Here is an 18,561-nt window from a genome sequence, read left to right on the forward strand (position 1 = left end):
GACTGATTTGTGCTAATAACGCCCATTGTATGGACTGATAACAGCCGAAGCGGGTGAATAAAGTCACCCAGTAGCTAGCTGTGCCATTACCCAGCATACATCACTCCCTCCGTAAATGCAATAAACCATACAAAAGCATCGTTCTACCTGTTTTTCAGGTAGTTGTTTACATTATATAATTTATTGTGTTCAGTATACGTCACTACAATGTGATTTCGGAAATATATACGGACAACAGGCTCTTCCGCGGCAATCTCTTCAATCGGAGGACCCTTCACGTCAATTCCCGATGCGAGGGGGGTACCCTGCGCGTCCATAAGTGCAGCAGAGGGAGCCTGACCATGCGTCACACGTTTGACGAGTTGGGAGTGAGAACGTGTTGTTATTACACAGCTGAATAAACATCAAGCAGACAACTGATTATCAGAAGTGTGAGATGCTCGAGAATATACTCCGGTGTCCCGTTATATTTTAGATAGCAAGGAGTTTATTAAACTTCACCGAAACAATCTGCAAATTTCATTAAAATTTAATAAACTATCACCTTGTCTTTATTTTTAGTTAGCACAGACCTTAAACACTTAAAGCTATAAGCTAATAATAGTTATATAAGAGCAGATGCATGCTGCAATAAGCTGTACGTCCAATGGATCTGATTAGTCGACTAATCGCAAAAATAATCGGTGACTGGTCGACTATCAAAATAATCGTTTGTGGCAGCCCTACTTTCTAGTATTACTCTTATTACTGTTTCTGGGTCACAAAATAAACGTTTAACATATTTTCAGAGAGAATGTAGCTGTGTAAACCTCAAACATCTGCTCAGTTTATCAAGACACCACATATTTGCAAAAGTGCACCGACGTTTTCAGAGACATCTGTTACCCACCAGCTTGATAGCTAGCTGGGGTAAGGTTCACTAGATCCGTGTAGAACAGCGAACACCCGGCACATCGTTTTCAAACCCCCGCGGTCTTTTGCTACTCAGGTTAAACATGATATATAAGTCACTTAGATAACCTAAAAAATGTTATTGTTTGGCTTTTTTCAGTGTTTTATTTGTTCCGGAGTAATTCGGTTTGGCTGAGATTAAAGTTATAGATTTTACACATCTGAATAAACGTCAAACAGAAAACTGATTAAACAGAAGTTTGAGATGGTCGAGAATTTACTCCAATGTCCTGTTAAATTTTAGGGAGCAAAGAGCAGACGACTTAATTTATTAAACCACTGAGACAATTTCCAAATTTATTAAAAGTCTAATCTATCATCTTGTCTTTATTTTTAGTTAGCACATACTTTAAACACTTCAAGCAGTAAACTAATTATAGTTATATAAGAGCAGATGAATGCTGGTGCAATAGGCCGTATGTTTTACGTCCAATGGATACATCATCTGATTAGTCGACTAATCGCAAAAATAATTGATGACTAGTCGACTATGAAAATAATCGTTTGTGGCAGCCCTACTACAGACAATAATCAAGTTTATATGAAAAACTATATTTTTCTATCTCCAAAGTTGATTCTGTTCATCTGGACGTAGCGTTTTGTGGGAGAAACGTTTCGTCACTCATCCAAGTGACTTCTTCAGTCTCAGCTGACTGCAGGGTTCTCCAAATCTTATAAACAGTACATTTGTATAATGACTGAAACCAGCCCACCGAGGGAACAATGGGCTGGGAGGTCAGTTCCTTAATCATAATTACGAAAATTCTCATGACCGTTGATCAACAACCACTGACCAAAACCCACTGATCAAAGACCACAGATCAATGGCCATGAGTACCATTCACAGAGAGTTGGGGAATGGCTGAAATCACAGCATTGTAAGATGGCGAAAGATGTACCCTTAGGCCCCCTCCTCGATTCAGAGATGGTCTTTCCCTTTTCACGTAAATGGCCTCCTTGACTCCGCGCTCAAACCAGCGTTCCTCTCTGTCCAGGATGTGTACATCCTCATCATTGAAAGAGTGTCCACTGGCCTGTAGGTGTAAATAGACCGCAGAGTCCTGGCGAGACGAGGTAGCTCTTCTGTGTTGTGCCGTCCGCTCCGCCAGAGGTTGTTTGGTTTCCCCGATGTATAAATCCTGGCAATCCTCCTGGCACTTAACAGCGTACACTATTTTACTCTGTTTGTGTCGGGGGACCCGATCCTTGGGGTGGACCAATTTTTGGCGCAGCGTGTTTTGGGGTTTAAAAGCCACAGAGACCTGGGCCCTATTTCAGGAAACCGGTTTAGAAAACTCAGAGTGAAAAACGATACTCAGGGTTGAGTAACCCCGAACTGTCCAACTCGGAATATTCGGTTTCAGAAAGGCTGATAACAAGTAGTTCAATCAACGCGGAGTTGCTTTAACCCCAAGTTAAGCGCGCACACGAGAATACGTAAAGCCCTGATTAGTGGAGCACAGATTAAGCGAGTCACCATGGAGATGGAGGGAAAGAAGGCGCGGTCAATGTATTTTACAGCGCTTGAGGCCGAAATTCTGATGGCAGCATATGCCGATAACATGCAAATTTTGCGGGAAAAAAGTAACACAGCCTCAGCTGCAAAAGAAAGGGAGCATGCATGGCAAAACATAGCCGACAGAGTCAATGCGTGAGTGTTAATTTAAACATTGATGTGACCCAACAGGCCCCAAACGTTCCTGGCAGCAAGTAAAAATGAAATATAAAAATATAGTCCAAACAGGTAAGCTGTAATTGTATTATGAGCCATAGTGCTTGGTCTGTTTGTCCCATGTAAATCAATTGCAGTTAGAGGCTACATTAATTTTCTTTCTGTAAGCACTTATTGAAATTATCTGAGCACATTACAAGTACATATTTGCTTACTCTGTATGCTCAAATGTGACCCGTTATAGCCAACAGAAAAAAAGCGGAGGCCCGAAAAACAGGTGGGGGTCCTCCACCACCACCACTCACAGAGGCCGAGCAGTTGGCGTCCACATTTGTGATAATGTTGGCAGCATCACATATGATCTTCACAGTGCAGAGAACGCAAATTAGCATCCATTACTATAATAAAATAATTTGTTAGTTTGACATGCTACAGGGAACTATGTACCTGTACATTAATGCTGTGGAAAGACTTCCTGTTCACATAGTCTCCTTCATTTACCGAAGGAGCAATGATTGGAATGTGAGTGCCATCTATACAGCCAACCACGCCTGGGAACCGTGAAAATAAATGTAAAATTTAAGTAGTAGTTCAAATATCACCACATCATGAATTAAGTTTTGGTCATCCTGATACCTGCAATTTTGTGGCATCCCTCTTTGATAAATCTTGTGGGTCTATGACCGGGGAACACCACAGACGAGTACAGGAGACATTTCAGTGCAACGGTAACATTCCTGACTGCCCGACAGACGGTAGCCTTGGAAACGTGCTCAGCGTCACCAATATTATACAGAAAGCTCCCGTTTGCAAAAAACCGAAGTGCAATACAAATAATATGTACAGAACTGAGAGAATTTCCACGATGTGTCACATGAGCAATATTAGGCCTGAGGATGTTATTCAAATGAATTATAGATTGTGCTGAAAAACGGTAACGTTCACACAGAAAATCATCAGGAAATGATAAAATGTCCAAACGCGCTCTAATCACTCTCTCCCGGCGGAAAGCAGGTTAGCTTCACAGAGTGTGTCATCATAGTGACTCACTCAGGATTAATCTAAACTCGCTTTGTGAAACCGAAAAGCCAGAGTTTTCGTTAACTCAGGGTATACTTACTCAGAGTTTGCACTAAACCGGCTTCCTGAAATAGGGCCCAGACCTCCAAAGATCTGGCTGACAAAGTCTACTTTCTGCCGATTACAGCAGAGTACGTCACTCAGGTATGGATTCTCTCTGTTGCAACTCTGTGACTGATGAAAGAAGAGAAACTGTGGACACAGTGAAATTTGTAGGTCAACTGTTTTTTGTTTGTTTGTTTTTTCGGATCAGTCAGTATTGACCCCAGATTGTGTTTGTCTTAAAGACTGAGGGGTCTCACATAATCACAGCCCACCACAGAACACAGAGCAGTTCTGCACAGGTGTGTTTGTAGCTTTGGTGACTGTTGAAGGTAGTTCAGTCTTCTTTTGTGTCTGTATTGTAGGATTTGGGGCAGTGGGTTCTAGGACAACCTTTATTTTTATTTCTTTACTGTGGATAAGATACACTTTTACGTGGTCCATCACTTTGTTTGGTTGAACACTTGAATGCAGCACTAGCAAAGCAAAGGCAAAACATGAGCTTTGTGTTACAGCCCTTAAATCCGCGGCTCCATTGGAAGTCATCATGTAAGATAAAGGTTGGTGCTGGTGGACTAAAGAGAGCTCGTTGCTCCACTCTGGTTTTTATATAGATGCAATATAGTGACAACAGCCAGTAATTAATTAGTAAGAGAGGAAAAATAAGAGTGCGGATTAATAATGATAATGAAAAGAAACAAGTTTGAGGACAAATATTCCCTCAGATTTTTACCTTCTTTGCCCAGGTTTATTTAATGTAGTTTGTTATTATTTTTATTTTTAAATTTCAGTGTTCATAATACATTTCTGTAAAAATGTGCTGGCTCAAAGATATAAAAATCCCCGCTCAGCTTTCTACCTGCATCCATCATACGGCAGTATAGAGTGGAAACGAAGAGGCTAAAAAAAAAAAAAAAGATGACTTAAGCTGCTTTTAGTTCAGTTGCAGACTTCCAAATGTCTTGGATGGGATGAAATTCCCAGTGTGAAATCCACAGAGCTGTTTGTCTCATTTTCATGTGTTGTGAGTGCTTCGTGTCATTACATCTTGTTGTTACAGGTGATAAAAAATGAGCGCCCGGACGGCGTCCTGCTGACTTTTGGAGGTCAGACTGCACTGAACTGCGGTGTAGAGCTGACCAAGCAGGGCGTTCTGGAGAAATATAAAGTGCAGGTTCTGGGAACTCCTGTTTCCTCCATTGAGATGACCGAAGACAGGAAAATCTTTGTGGAGAAAATGGAAGAGATCAATGAGCATGTAGCTCCCAGTGAAGCAGCTCTGTCGGTGGAACAGGTGAGGAGACGTGTTCGCTTATAAATTAATAGCTTCTGGATTGTTTTTTGCCCCAGTGAAGTCTAAATTTATCTGATTAACTCTGCTGTAGGCGGTGGCGGCTGCTGAGCGTCTTGGCTACCCCGTCTTGGTTCGTTCAGCATTCGCTCTCGGAGGCCTCTGCTCCGGTTTTGCCAACAACAGAGAGGAGCTGACCTCTCTGGTAACGGCAGCATTCGCTCACACCTCTCAGGTGCTGGTGGACAAATCCCTGAAAGGCTGGAAGGAGATTGAGTACGAGGTGGTCCGGGATGCCTATGACAACTGTGTGACTGTGAGTAAAAGGAGACCAGAGAACAAACAGCTTATACTCTCTAAAAAAAAAACTGAGGGCGATTTAAAGTGGCTGTTGTTTCCTCTTGTTTAGGTGTGTAATATGGAGAACATCGACCCACTGGGTATCCACACTGGGGAATCCGTTGTAGTGGCTCCCAGTCAGACGCTTAATGACCGCGAGTACAACATGCTGAGAAACACGGCCATTAAAGTCATCAGACATCTCGGCATCGTGGGAGAGTGTAACATCCAGTACGCTCTTAACCCCGAATCTGAACAGGTAAGCATATATGTGAAGACCTGGGTGATGAAAAGCACAAATAGGACTGTGTTCACCTATAAAGTGGATCTGTTTTGCATTTCCTTATTTTAAAGCCAGTGACATGCTGTAATGAATAGTACAGAAAGTGTAGGTATATTGAAATAAGCATGGGTGGTAACATGACTTTAAGTATATACAGTTTATATGGCTATAGGATGTACAGAGTGTGCGGCTGGATCTGCAGATAATGTAACAGCCAGGTATGTCAACGGCTTACATTTACTGTTTTGGCTCCAAACCAAGGTTGTAAAAAGTCTTTGCTATGTAAATTCTAGTTCAATAAGTTTTAAAAGAAAATTGTTTTAGGTATCAATGTGACCAAGTTCATTTCATACAAACCAGGAATAGATTTGTATGAATAGGCTTTATGTATCAGAACAGGCCTTTAAACAGGTCTTGTGTGCATGGGGAGCTGGTATTCCTGCTCCTGGTCTAATTCCCGTAATGTGTGTGATTGAATTGTATCTTCTATGTATAATGTGTTGCAGTACTACATCATTGAGGTGAATGCCCGCCTGTCACGGAGCTCTGCTCTGGCCAGTAAAGCGACTGGTTATCCTTTGGCCTACGTAGCAGCTAAACTTGGTCTGGGGATCCCGCTGCCACAGCTCAAGTACGTCTCTCAGCTTAAGAACGGCGGATAATGATCTAACAGGGGCATCGCTGCTTTTAAAGAATGATGACATCCAACAAAGACATTCCAGTATTCTGCTAAACTGAACATTTTTTAAAAGTGGGGTTTAAAGTATTCAAGCTTAAAATCAATTTTTCTATATTAAACGACCAAAAAACAATTGTGATGCATAGATGCCTGTAAAGTAAGGCAGCACAGACTCGCTGCCTTCACTGCATGTGGACCTGTTGTGCTTACCCTGAATAGTCACCCCCACAGTGTCACACCGACCCAGGAAACATGTAGCTAGTCAATCATTACACTTAAAGACATCTGATCATTGAAATTCAATCATTTTTTTTAGTATAAACGTTTTCACAATTTTTCATCAGCAAAGAAATTTGGAAATGTTGGTGACAAGATGATATTCATCACCTGCACAGCTGGCAGTTTGGTTAATTTGAAGTTATTGTTTTGACAAAACTGCTTTGAGCAGTTGCAGCATAAGCATTGTAGTTTTTTTTATTTTTTGGCATAAATGTCTTAACTGTAAAGCGCCTTTAAATTAAGTGATTCACCCATGAAAAATATTTGCACTGCGTCTGTATTTTTGTCCAGAAACTCAGTGACAAACTCGACGACGGCAAACTTTGAGCCGAGTTTGGATTACTGTGTGGTGAAGGTGCCTCGCTGGGATCTCAGCAAGTTCCTCAGGGTTTCCACCAAGATAGGCAGCTCCATGAAGAGTGTTGGTAAGAGGCAAAAGCGAGCTTGGAACAAAAATATGTTGTAACAAATTGTAAATAGGTAGTAGATTTAGTACTGTTAGTATTCCAGAACATTTTAAAAATACTTAGTTTGGTCTCAGTAAAGCTAACAATAAATTCAGATGGTCATTTTTTGCACCTACTATGTTTTTTTTCTTTCTTTTTTTATTCTTATTTATTTATTTTTTCTGCACTGCTATCACAGCAGATTTCTCCATGAGGGCATTAAAGTTTTACTCTACTGCTTTATTTCACAGTTTGATTATAAAGTTAACCTTTACCAGTGCGAGCAGAGAAGCCAGTAAGTCAGGTGCTTATTATGGATATTGTGCTCAGTGCTTGAACCTTTTCTTCAACAGGGGAGGTGATGGCTATTGGTCGTAGCTTTGAGGAAGCCTTCCAGAAAGCTCTGAGGATGGTGGATGAGAACTGTGTTGGCTTTGACCACACCATCAAGCCTGTCTCTGAAAAGGTAACCTCCCATAGCTGAAGTCCAGGTTAAATGGTTGTACTGGTTAAAAAATGCCTTGCTGCTGCACGACCTGTTCACTGCAGTGTCAGCAAATACTTTATCTCAGGTTGAAAGATTTTTAACCATTTTCAGCCAACCATGCAATGATATGATGATTCATATTTGGTCAGAACACAACATTGGTGCTTTTGCTATGCAATGCCATCGGCTTTTAAGGATGAGTGATGGTGCTGCACATTAAAGCATGTTGATCTGTTTTACTACACCTCTATTAGGATGGTGACCCTATAAATGATTGTGATAAGGACATTTTAAAAGGTCAAAACTGTATTGTTCTGTCTTAACGGGACCAGTAGATGGTGCCAGATCTCCCCTGAGCTATCTACTACTGTAATGCTTCCTGCTTCTGGGTTTTTTGAGGAATGTTTCATTGCATGCTGTTAATCATGTTCTGCTACTATGTGTGTGGCTGATTTATTTTTATTTATTTATTTATTTTGAGAAAATAAGCCCAAATGTCTGAGCTGATGCTCATGGCTGGCAAATAACTAGCAGCACTTTACTTCACAGTTAGTATGTTGTGCTCCCTCTGCTTACCAGGAGACTCCTACAGATAAGCGTATCTTTGTGCTGGCGGCAGCATTCAAAGCTGGCTACACTGTGGAAAAGCTGTATGAGCTGACCAAAATCGACCGCTGGTTCCTGCACATTAGGGTATTATCAGCATGAAATGTTATTTTAGATAAAGTGCTTTTAAAGAATCCAAACTAAGGTTTGTCCTCTATCACTAAATCCACGTTTCCCTCTAACAGCACAGAGCTGGCCGTCAGAAAGCTGCGTCACGATTGGTCCATCCTGCCAGTGGTGAAGCAGATTGACACAGTGGCGGCTGAATGACCGCTGTGTTTTTTCTCTCAGGATGACCAGCTCAAAGTGATCGAGTGCAACGTCCGAGTTTCTCGCTCGTTCCCCTTTGTGTCCAAGACACTGGGAGTGGACTTGGTGGCTCTGGCTACCCAGTACATTATCGGGGAGGACGTGGAGCCAGTGGGCCTGATGAAAGGGAAAGGGATTGTGGGAGTCAAGGTAAGTAGTGTGAAAGCAATCATAAATATTTCCCTTCATGTTAAATCACTTTTGTCTTCTCATCTGACTGAGCATCACGGATTGCTTTCAACCAAATGTCCTCCAGGTCCCTCAGTTTTCTTTCTCTCGGCTGGCCGGAGCTGATGTGGTGCTCGGGGTGGAGATGACCAGCACTGGAGAAGTAGCTTGTTTTGGGGAGAACCAGTACGAGGCTTACCTCAAAGCCATGCTCTCCACAGGCTTCAAGATCCCCAAGAAGAACATCCTGCTCTCCATCGGCAGCTATAAGGTACTTAAAGGTTTCGACTGACAGAAACACAACAGATAGGGATCCAGATGTGAACAGTGAGTTCAGCTCACAAGTGATGCAGCTGGAAGTACGAATGATGCATTTTAGTGGCACATTAAAGTCTAGTCACAACTGTGGGTTATGTTTGGCAGATGTTTTTGTGGCTGATCAGTCACATGGGAATAAACAACAGATTTTATGCATCTGCTACTTTTCTAACGAGAAAAGCAACAAACCTTGATTATTTGTTTTTGCAGCAGCTGTTGATGATTCCACCAACAGCTGATAACTGTAAATATTATCACCATGAGACCAGATGTAGTTAAACTCGATCAAAACCATCTCAGCAACACAAATGGAATAAAAATCATCGAACCACATTTTTTTCTGCGGCGTTGAAATATTATGATCTGTTTGCCTGAATATAGAAAATATAAAAACTAGATTAAGGGGTGACCGTGGTTCAGGGAAGTCTAAAGATATGAATGCTGGGTTAAAAAAACAGCAAATGGAACTGTATGAAAAGGCCATCGATGTCAGATAAGATGAGCTGAAATTGAAACTGTCTGTCTACCACAATAGATTTAAGAAGTTTAAAAGTGATCTGATTTTAAGGAGCATCTGCAGAGTGTTCCGGTTGTGTGAAGCATAGTAAACGAAATAGATTTTTCCAGCTTTCAGCACTGATGTTATGATTTTATGGTTTATCCAAACTATTTGCATTGACTTGTGTTTGCAGAACAAGAGTGAGCTGCTGCCCACCGTGCAGGTCCTGGAGTCTTTGGGATATGACCTGTATGCCAGCATGGGCACGGCTGACTTCTACACAGAGCATGGAGTCAAGGTAATTCTTTTAACACAGGCTTCATTTTTTGGAGTAACAAACTTTATTTAAATCAAAATCGACTTATTTTGCAGTGGCACATCTGTGAGTGACTCATGAATATGGTCGTGTTTATGTGTATTTGTTTTTAAATGCTTTAATCCTGGTAACCTTTACATCTTTATCATTCCTCTTGAATTGCACATTAAACCAAAGATTCCAGATGAGCAGCACTTATACATGGATACAATGTAACTGTAAAAAATGTTTTATTTTGCTAGAGCTTTTGAAAAACAGCAGAAATTTATTTCGAAATGTCATTGCTCATAGTTGTGGCGTTCACTTAAGTACTTTAATAACACTCTATTTTAAGTATTAATCTATGACAGGATGAAATCAGGATAGAAACTTTAAGACTCTTTAAGATATTGTCTTTAAGTTTGTTTTGTCTCCTTGTACAGGTGACTGCAATCGATTGGCCGTTTGAGGAGTACGATAGCGATGAATGTGCCACCAAAGAGAAGCAGCGCAGCATCATGAACTACCTGGAGGAGAACCACTTCGACCTTGTCATTAACCTCTCCATGAGGAACAGCGGAGGTCGAAGGCTCTCCTCCTTTGTCACCAAAGGCTACAGGAGACAAGCTATGCAGACAAACTAGTACAAAGATACCGGGTGAAGTATTTTGGTTTTTGATTGAATCACAGGTCTCCGGACCGTGCTCTCTCGGGCTCCGTGCTTATGTGTTTAAAAATCTCTTAAACCATATTAAAATTGTTTAGTTAAACTTGTGCTTTTGTAACGTTCAGTATGGCCGGAAATACAGGCTGCATGCCTTGGGGCAAAACTTTATTTCGATTTATATGCATTTGTAGATTTAGAATAAAACTCATACTCAGAAAAAAACTCTCGCGATCCCCGCAGCCCCCTTAACCTAATCCTTAGAAACATAAGCAGGGAAAACTCCTTAAAAACTCCTCCGCGATTTCCCCAAAAACCCTAGAATAACTTGTTAGCTACCCTCTATTCCCAAAAGCCTTATAATCCAAAACAGGGGGAAAACTCCTTAGTCTTTTTTCTTCAAAAACTTCCCTCTTACTAGCAACCTCTAAAATTCAACGCACAGTCTAAGTTCTACCTCGCTCTTAATCGCCGACCCTTCCAGAGCAGAGCACAATTTTTTCCTCCTTGTTCGTTCCCCGCTCTGCTCCTAAATGCGCTGCTTACATCCAAGGCTGGACTGGGACAAAAAATCGGCCCGGGCATTTTGACTAGAGACCGGCCCACCAGGATAAAGATTGAAAATGTGACGTCATTCAGGGGTAAAACCGCAAAGGATTCTGGGAACTTGTGGCAAGAGGTACTAGCGAACTCAGTTACACAGCGATAAAAAGAAACCCAAAAAATGGCAAGAAGCTGTTGTATTATTAACTGCCGGTTGCATGACAGCCACGGGAAGCCGACGGGTAAAGAGATCGTTTTTTTTTAATCGGATTACGTCGTTGAAGAGAAATTTAAGCCATGTTTCCGAAGTAAGAGCCGACGGATGGTCTGGATATACCAAATATAACGTCCCAGAACACTCCAGCTCACAGGTTAGTCTGCTCCAAGCATTCCCACAAAGGTCAGAGTTTTGTAGTAGTTAATACGTCATTTTTCTTAACATAATTGGTGATATAGGTTACAAGCAAGTCTGGCGCTGAACAGAAATTGTCGCGCTATGCTCCTTTGTTTATTGTGCATAAATAGTGAATTGTCCTGACACAATATTGCGTTTCGCTTCTGTTATTATGGTACATTGACAAAAACATATACTTTTATTCACAGGATAAAACAGTTGTTTTGTATCACTAATTCTCCAGTGCGATTACAACATACAATATTATTGTCACTGCTACATTTCTGTAATGAACCAGAAATTATTTCCACTGCTAATTAATTACCGTTGAGCTCAAAGGTTATATTAATAAACTGTTAACGAATGTGTATTTATGACGACGATTTGTGAGACTGGTAAACTTACCTTTGTTCGTACGATGGTCTTTCGTTCTACACAGTGCATTTCAAGGTCCTGCACCCATCCGTCAGTAAACTGTACCTGGGCTTGTTGCAGTGGCCTGAAGTTACTAAACTTCATGAGTGTATGCACTCACTCCAAGAAGCGTATAATTATAAATATGAGCGTAGTGAAAGTTGGGCAGCACGCTAACGTCTTTTGTCCACTCTGTGTGCTCATAAGGGTCTGACCCTTTCACTCCTTTGATTTTTTCTCGTATCTTTTCTTTGTCTTTTCGTCGAGTCTGTCTTTGTACGGACCGGCATTGTTCTCCTTTTGTTTTGTACATTCCTTTTTTGTGCGGCAAAGAAAAAACAAGAAGGTATTGGAACCGGAGAATGAACGTTTAGCGGTGCTGCAAATGCTTGCATTTGATGCGGTACTTGCATTGTTTTGCCACTAGTGCCCGGCATGCAATGCGCGAAAATCACGTGATTGCTAAACAAGGGGGAGGGTAAATCCGTCTCCTCGGCTGTAATTGGTCCAGCCCAGAGTCGATCATGACCAATTACCCAATCCAACACCTTTCATTATATATACCCTTCCTAAAAAAAAAGTCCATCGGCCCATAAAAACAAAAAAATCGCCAGCGGCCCACCGGGCAAATGCCCGGTATGCCCGATGGCCAGTCCAGCTATGCTTACATCGTTTGAAAATTTTCCGCCAGAGACCAACTCCCCCTCACTTCGCCCCCTGCCAATCACATAACAAATCGCACAGCTCCCTTCGCACCCCGGTTAGCCAATCGGCTCCAGGTCTGATTTTATGATCTCCCGCTGAGGTTAAGACTGCCGTCGAGCTCCCAGAAGACCTCTGACTTCAGACATATCAACAACTGGCGCCGCTCAGACTGCTTGCGAGCTCGCAACAGCCACGAAACCAGGGATCAACAACAACTGCCTTCGCGTGCCCTATGTGCATATCACTCGGTAAGTGTTAATCTTCCCCCTCTAACTACATTTTCGCATTTTCCTTTTTACCATTCTCTCAAAAGCTTTTTCATCTTCAAAAGCCATGCAAAATAGCTTCTGTAACACTTGGAATACACTTTTTAAAAATATAAATAAGCTCGCCTCTAACACTCAGAGCTAAAAAGTGCGTTTGTACACTAAACTTTAGCAGCGATCATGTCCTCATCAGGTACCTCATTTTTCTCACTCTTGTTCATATAATGTTTATATTTTACTGTTTTTCCCCGTTTGTAAATACTCGTTGTTATTTCTTTTCAGACTCTGAGATAAGCGAGCTCAACTCCTCTCTTTTTGGTTCTCTCGATCGAGTTGGTAGGTTTGGTTTGGTTCATTCTTGTTCTCCCTCTTAACAGCTAATTGTACAAGAAAAACAAAACATTTACCCTCTTTTTCATTTTTATCAAACTTTCTAGATATCTCAGACTTGGACAGCTTTATTTTTTTCGAGTTCGCCGAATTCTTCTCCACCAGTGCTTGAGCGATCCACAGGCAAGAACATCCGTCTCTCCACACACGACAGACAGCATCTGCTCTCTATGCTAGATCGCCCCGCTTCATCCGGCCCCAGTTCCATCCCCGTCGGAGCTTGTTCTCTCCCGCGACCCTCTGGGAAAAACTTGCGCCTGTCCGCCGGGGCCAGGCAAGACTCGCTCTCCGATCTCACTCCGGATGCTCCGGCCAATCGGAGCCCCAGAAACGCTTCTTCTTCTCCGCCATCAGACACACGAAATGCACCGCGCCTGCCTTTGAGACCCAATCACGGTCAGTCTCTCTAGGGTCTCGCTTTTTCTCATTTTATAAAAACTATCCCTTTTCTATTTAACTTTACTAACTGTTTGTATCTTACCCTCAAATTCTCAGGGCATCTCAGAAGGAGGAATAGCAGGACCGGTAGGATCGCAAGGACAACGAGGACAACGAGGACAAGGCGAACACGCACACGAAGGCAGCTCGCTTCAATCGCTCTTCGCGCGGTATCTCTGTTCGCTGAATTAGTTCAGCTCATCTTATAAAAAGTTTGTGTTTTTTTTTTTCATTTTGTTTTTTCAAACAAACTGTCTTTTGTGGTTTTTTGTTCTTTTAATATATTCCTGTTAAGCAATAATAATAAAAAATGGATAACCAGGAACAAGATATTACAGACCCATTTCTTGCTTTAGAAACAGCGTTAGCTAGGTTAAATGAAAATACACAGCTCAGGAGGGCGAAGCTGGAGCTGCCCGCACCAGGTACTTCTGCACCAAACAATCCATTTTCTATAAATTATCAAAAAGTCTGCTCTTCTCAAGTAAATCAATCTCCAGTTGGTTTTAACCCTTGTATGGTGTTCGGGTCTGTGAGACCCGTTTTCAGTTTTTTTTTTTAAAAGAAAAATTAAACAATTTATTTTTTCAACCTGAAATTCATTGGCTTTGGCTTATTTTCTGTGAAGAACATAAACTAATTTTCAATGACCTCATACTGTACCTCCCCCCACACATTTACATTACATACAAGGTGTTCGGGTCCACTGGACCCAGGTCTAATAAAAGTGTTGAAAGTGTAGGTCCTGTGTTCCCACACTCTGTCCTTCTCCTTTCTGGTGCTGCTGATAGTGTTTTCTTCCCCTCCTGCTCCCGCACAAAGTTGCAACATTGTTGAAAATTCAACTATCAACACGTCTGCTCTTACATTCCCACACATTTTACCCTCTTTCTTGAGGGATCCAAATTTTATTTTCTCATACCCTGTCCCACCTGCAAATTAGGGGCATAATACTATAAATAAGACGTTGCCAGTGTGGTTCCTTATCACAACTGATCAAGATGGCAAAAGATTATCTGCTGCGAGGGCCATCCAATTGATTTTGGAAGAGAGAGGGGCTTCGGATGATGATGTTGACAAAGAGGTTTCAGAATATTTCACATTTCTGAAAATTCAGAGTCTGACAGTGACTTTGAAGAAGAGGATGAGGTTGAGCACCATTTAGTAACAAAACGAAGACGAGTACTCCATCTGCAGCCAGCTCTAGGACCAGAACAAGCCCACCAGACAGCAAGTGAAGAAATATGGATGTCAATAACTGGTGAAATTGAATGGTCTTCTTGCCCAAGAAATGAGCCACCCTGCAGAGCTGTTACTGTGATAAGCCAGGGCCAACGGCTGACAGTTACTCATGTGCAGGACATCAAGTCTTCATTTGAGCTTTTCATCCCAGATTCCATCCAGAAAATTATTCTGGATTGCAGTAATCTAGAAGGAAAGTGTGTTTTTGGAGAGAGGTGGAAGGAGATGGACCAAATTCCTCCAAGAACCCCAAAGGCCTACTTTGGGGTTCTTATCCTTGCAGGAGTTTTCAGGTCCGAAGGGGAATCCACAGAATCCTGTGGGATGCAGAAACCGGCAAGAAGCTTTCCGTGCATCAATGTCTCTGGAAAACTTCCACAAAATTTCCAGGATTATCCGTTTTGATAACCGAGATGACAGACCAGCTCGACGGCAGAGAGACAAGCTAGCTGCCATCAGGACAGTGTGGGATAAGTGTGTGCACCACCTCCCCCTGTTTTACAACCCTGGGCCTAATGTCACCATTGATGAGCAGCTGATCCCATTTAGTTGTGAAACATATTGCTTCACGTGTAAATGTGTTGTGTCTTTCCACTCACTCCACTTGATTATAACTGATTTATTTTTTAATAACATTTTATAAAAACAAACAAACAAACGAGAAGCACATTAATTCATAAATGTGATCTAACAAAGGGAAAGGGAAAAAATTAACCATCTTTGCTGTTCATATGGCTTGTAATTGGGATGAAGTAAACATCTGTTGAGTAATTTAACATAAAATTGTTTGATAGTGTTAATTTGGAAAGCCAAAACTCTAGCGGGTCCACCAGACCCATGAACACTGGCTGAGTAACAAAAATATGAACACCACACAAGGGTTAAATCTGTTGGACCCATAAACAATATTCAAAAATTGTCTTTCCATTAAATGCAAATTCTTTTTCTTTCAACAGCTTGAACTATGTTATTTTAAAATTGACAGTAGAGCAGAAGTCACTGCATCATTTCATCATCAACACGAACCTGAAAAAAGCTGTCTGATATATAGATAAAATAATAACAAACAAACAAACATACAGATATCACTAAACAAAACACCTTATCTTGGTTTTCTAGGTGTTGCTGATGGTGACATAGGAAACTTCAGGATCCACCTAAACAATGAAGAGAAAAATGGTAAATGGCCTGCATTTGTATAGCGCTTTTCTAGTCCATAGGACCCCAAAGCGCTTTACACTACATTCAGTCATTCACCCATTCACACACACATTCACACACTGGCGATAGCAAGCTACATTGTAGCCACAGCTGCCCTGGGGCGCACTGACAGAGGCGCGCCCCATGCTGACTCCTCAGTAATATCCATCCACTTATCCTTTTCAGTGTCGCGGGGGGTGCTGGAGCCTATCCCAGCTGTCATAAGGCGAGAGGCGGGGTACCGCTGTGTCGTTGTCAAAGAATGACAAAGAAAGAATCTAGTTGTCGTCCTGCAGAGGCAGCCCTCTCCGCCCATCCCAACCTTGCAGAAAAAGCTGGCAAATCTTGCGCCATCTAGGCCCTCCTCTGTTTTTAGCCAGCGCTCGTCTAGAACTCTGAGTAACTCACTGCAAATTTTTTCACATTTTGCCCTGTATGACAACTCTATAAATAAAAAAAAATTGCATTCACAGAATTGCTCAGTGTCAGCACCAAACCACCCACCACCCAATGAAATTCCCAGCCAGCAGGGTTAGATTTGTGCAAATTATAAACCTTTATTTTCCCGATCCCTGCCCCGCCTTCAGTCCCCTGTTGTGCTTCAGATGATCAACAGGAAGTGTTCAGAGTGCTGTCAGCCTTACGTTGGTGTCTGAGGAAAGAGCGGTGACAACTGGAGGTTCAGATGGGTTGCACAGATTCACACGAGACCCACTACAATCTGGTAAACAGGTATTGCAGTCAGGCACCACTGAACAGCAGGGTAATGTGTGCAGGCATAAGATGCCAGAACAACAGGGATTTCTATCTTTTGTGCCAGGCTTAGAATCAGTCATTTAGAGATGCTGCTGTGTTGAATTTAACCCAGTTAACCCCCAGATGTGGTGAGGCAAAGACACTGAAAGAAATCTCCATCCCGGATCATCCGTGGATCGGGTTTCCTCCTGAGGCGTGAGCACCGATAAGCAGAGTTTTGTATCAGATTCAAAATTATTCAAAGTAACAATCAGGTATGCCGTTCAGCTGGGTTAGTTACGACGTCGGGAGCAGCTGGGAGAACAAAACGACACAGAGACTGCACGGGTTGCTTTCCCAAAATCAACTCAAAGTTTATTCTTTTATGCAGGGTTTTTATAGGCAGAAGGGTTCGTGTGTTTTCAAGTTACAACCATATAAGGAAGTTCCCCCTAGCTCTGAAAGGGGCCTTCTATAATCTCAATATATCTTTGACAGGTCCATTAAACACTAGACAGTTAGAATCCTTTAGGGATATAAGTTTACACATGGTAGAATACTGCATGTAGTCATTTACACTAGGAAATGTTTAACCATATATACCTAAAGGCACATAATCAATTGTATGTGAGCTTTAGCAGGCTGTAAGCCTGAGGTGCACTGAGGAATGCACTTTGTCCTATTATACCACGGCAGGATCAACGCAGCCATGTCTGTTCCAGTTTAAGTGCCTTCTTTACATATAGATGAACTGTTGGGTTTTCCAAACCAGCAGGCCAAAGGAAGTGCCCGTGGGGTCACAGAAAGAGGAAATGAAGTTTAAACAAAAGGCATTGCAGAAACAGGGTCCTTTGTATAATATCATCAAAAACAATATCCTGTAAATGCTAACCGTAGTGCTAAAATTCACAACAGTTACGATACTAACTCTGGGCTGTTAACGCGTGATCTTAATTTGATATTCGTAGTGAAGAATGTTTTCAGTACAATGTTTTACAAGACATTTATTCATCTGTGCTTGTATTCAAGTTTACAGCAAATCATCTGAGAAATGCCTTTGAACTGGTGCCTGTTTCTGGGCTTTTCTTTTGACACAAACTGCTCACAAAGAAGGACGAATGCTTTAGGGAACAAAAGCTTTGGAATGTATTCTGCAAGTACAGGTCAAACGTAATAGCCTCATTGTTTTATAGCAATGCTGAATTAACTTATGTCACTGCAGGACAGTGCAGCCAGTGGGGCTAATTGTTATAGTCACTGTGCACGACAAGAAAGCATTTGACATGGTGAACTGCTGCCACGGTTTTAGAGAGACGTCTGTTTGTAATTAGAAGTAGTTGTTCTGTTTAATTTGGGGTTTTTCTCCTTTGCTTCTGCGTAGAAGACGACCAATCTGCACATCGAGAAGCTGTCCTGTCTTCAGCTAGGAGTCCTTCTCCAGCTGCTGCACATGCTAACAGGCAAAACATCAGGGAGTAATACAAGCTTTTAATGCTTATGTGAACCACAGGCGTGCTTATAATGTGTCAACCTGCAGTGAGACTGTAAAAGCAAAATCTTTCTTGATTTAATTTTCATTGCACAAATAATAACAGATTCAGGAATGTATTCAAGGAAGAGACTGGCAAAGAAAGAGTGGGATAGTCAGGGAGCTGAAGGAAGGAGTACTAAAAGGCTAGGTGCACAGCAAAGAGAGAGGTGTCACTGGCACAGGAAAAGGCTTGTAGTGAGTTGTATGTGAGGCTGGACACTAAGGAGAAAATGATTTTTAATGAATGGCAAGGCACATAAATTGTCCTGGAAGAGAGTAACCAAGTATAGAGATG

The 18,561-nt window shown here is 41.9% G+C and overlaps 1 protein-coding gene, 1 long non-coding RNA gene and 1 pseudogene across 4 annotated transcripts; all 3 read left to right on the forward strand.

Moving 5' to 3' along the window:
* Window positions 1-289: 289 nt before the first annotated feature.
* LOC146688997 (multifunctional protein CAD-like) lies at window positions 290-9,673 on the forward strand (annotated as a pseudogene). Its single transcript, XR_014916170.1, has 11 exons — window positions 290-300; window positions 3,778-3,847; window positions 4,806-5,039; window positions 5,131-5,352; window positions 5,446-5,634; window positions 6,165-6,289; window positions 6,908-7,041; window positions 7,416-7,528; window positions 8,129-8,614; window positions 8,721-8,903; window positions 9,643-9,673. The product of XR_014916170.1 is annotated as a multifunctional protein CAD-like (transcript).
* Window positions 9,674-9,683: 10 nt separating this feature from the next.
* LOC146688998 (multifunctional protein CAD-like) lies at window positions 9,684-10,944 on the forward strand. Its single transcript, XM_085437186.1, has 2 exons — window positions 9,684-9,747; window positions 10,188-10,944. The coding sequence occupies exons 1-2, from the start codon at window positions 9,709-9,711 to the stop codon at window positions 10,386-10,388; spliced, it is 240 nt and encodes a 79-aa protein (XP_085293312.1). The 5' UTR covers window positions 9,684-9,708; the 3' UTR covers window positions 10,389-10,944.
* A 1,501-nt stretch (window positions 10,945-12,445) lies between these two features.
* On the forward strand, window positions 12,446-13,751 carry LOC146688999 (uncharacterized). 2 transcript variants are annotated; one of them, XR_014916071.1, is made up of 4 exons: window positions 12,446-12,712; window positions 13,013-13,066; window positions 13,168-13,516; window positions 13,616-13,751. It is a non-coding gene; the product is annotated as an uncharacterized LOC146688999 (long non-coding RNA). The 2 variants fall into 2 exon arrangements; XR_014916070.1 differs by having other exon boundaries at window positions 12,446-13,066.
* Window positions 13,752-18,561: the final 4,810 nt, after the last annotated feature.

The sequence above is a fragment of the Copadichromis virginalis genome, linkage group LG17 (genome assembly GCF_057382275.1).
Source record: "Copadichromis virginalis isolate Kocher_CV1m ecotype Utaka linkage group LG17, C_Virginalis_male_GT1.1, whole genome shotgun sequence".
NCBI lineage: Eukaryota > Metazoa > Chordata > Actinopteri > Cichliformes > Cichlidae > Copadichromis > Copadichromis virginalis.

Coding starts and splice junctions, on each gene's coding strand:
- LOC146688998 (XM_085437186.1), top strand. CDS start 9,709: ATGGGCACGGCTGACTTCTACACAGAGCATGGAGTCAAG. Junction 9,748..10,187: donor ACACAGAGCATGGAGTCAAG/GTAATTCTTTTA, acceptor CTCCTTGTACAG/GTGACTGCAATCGATTGGCC.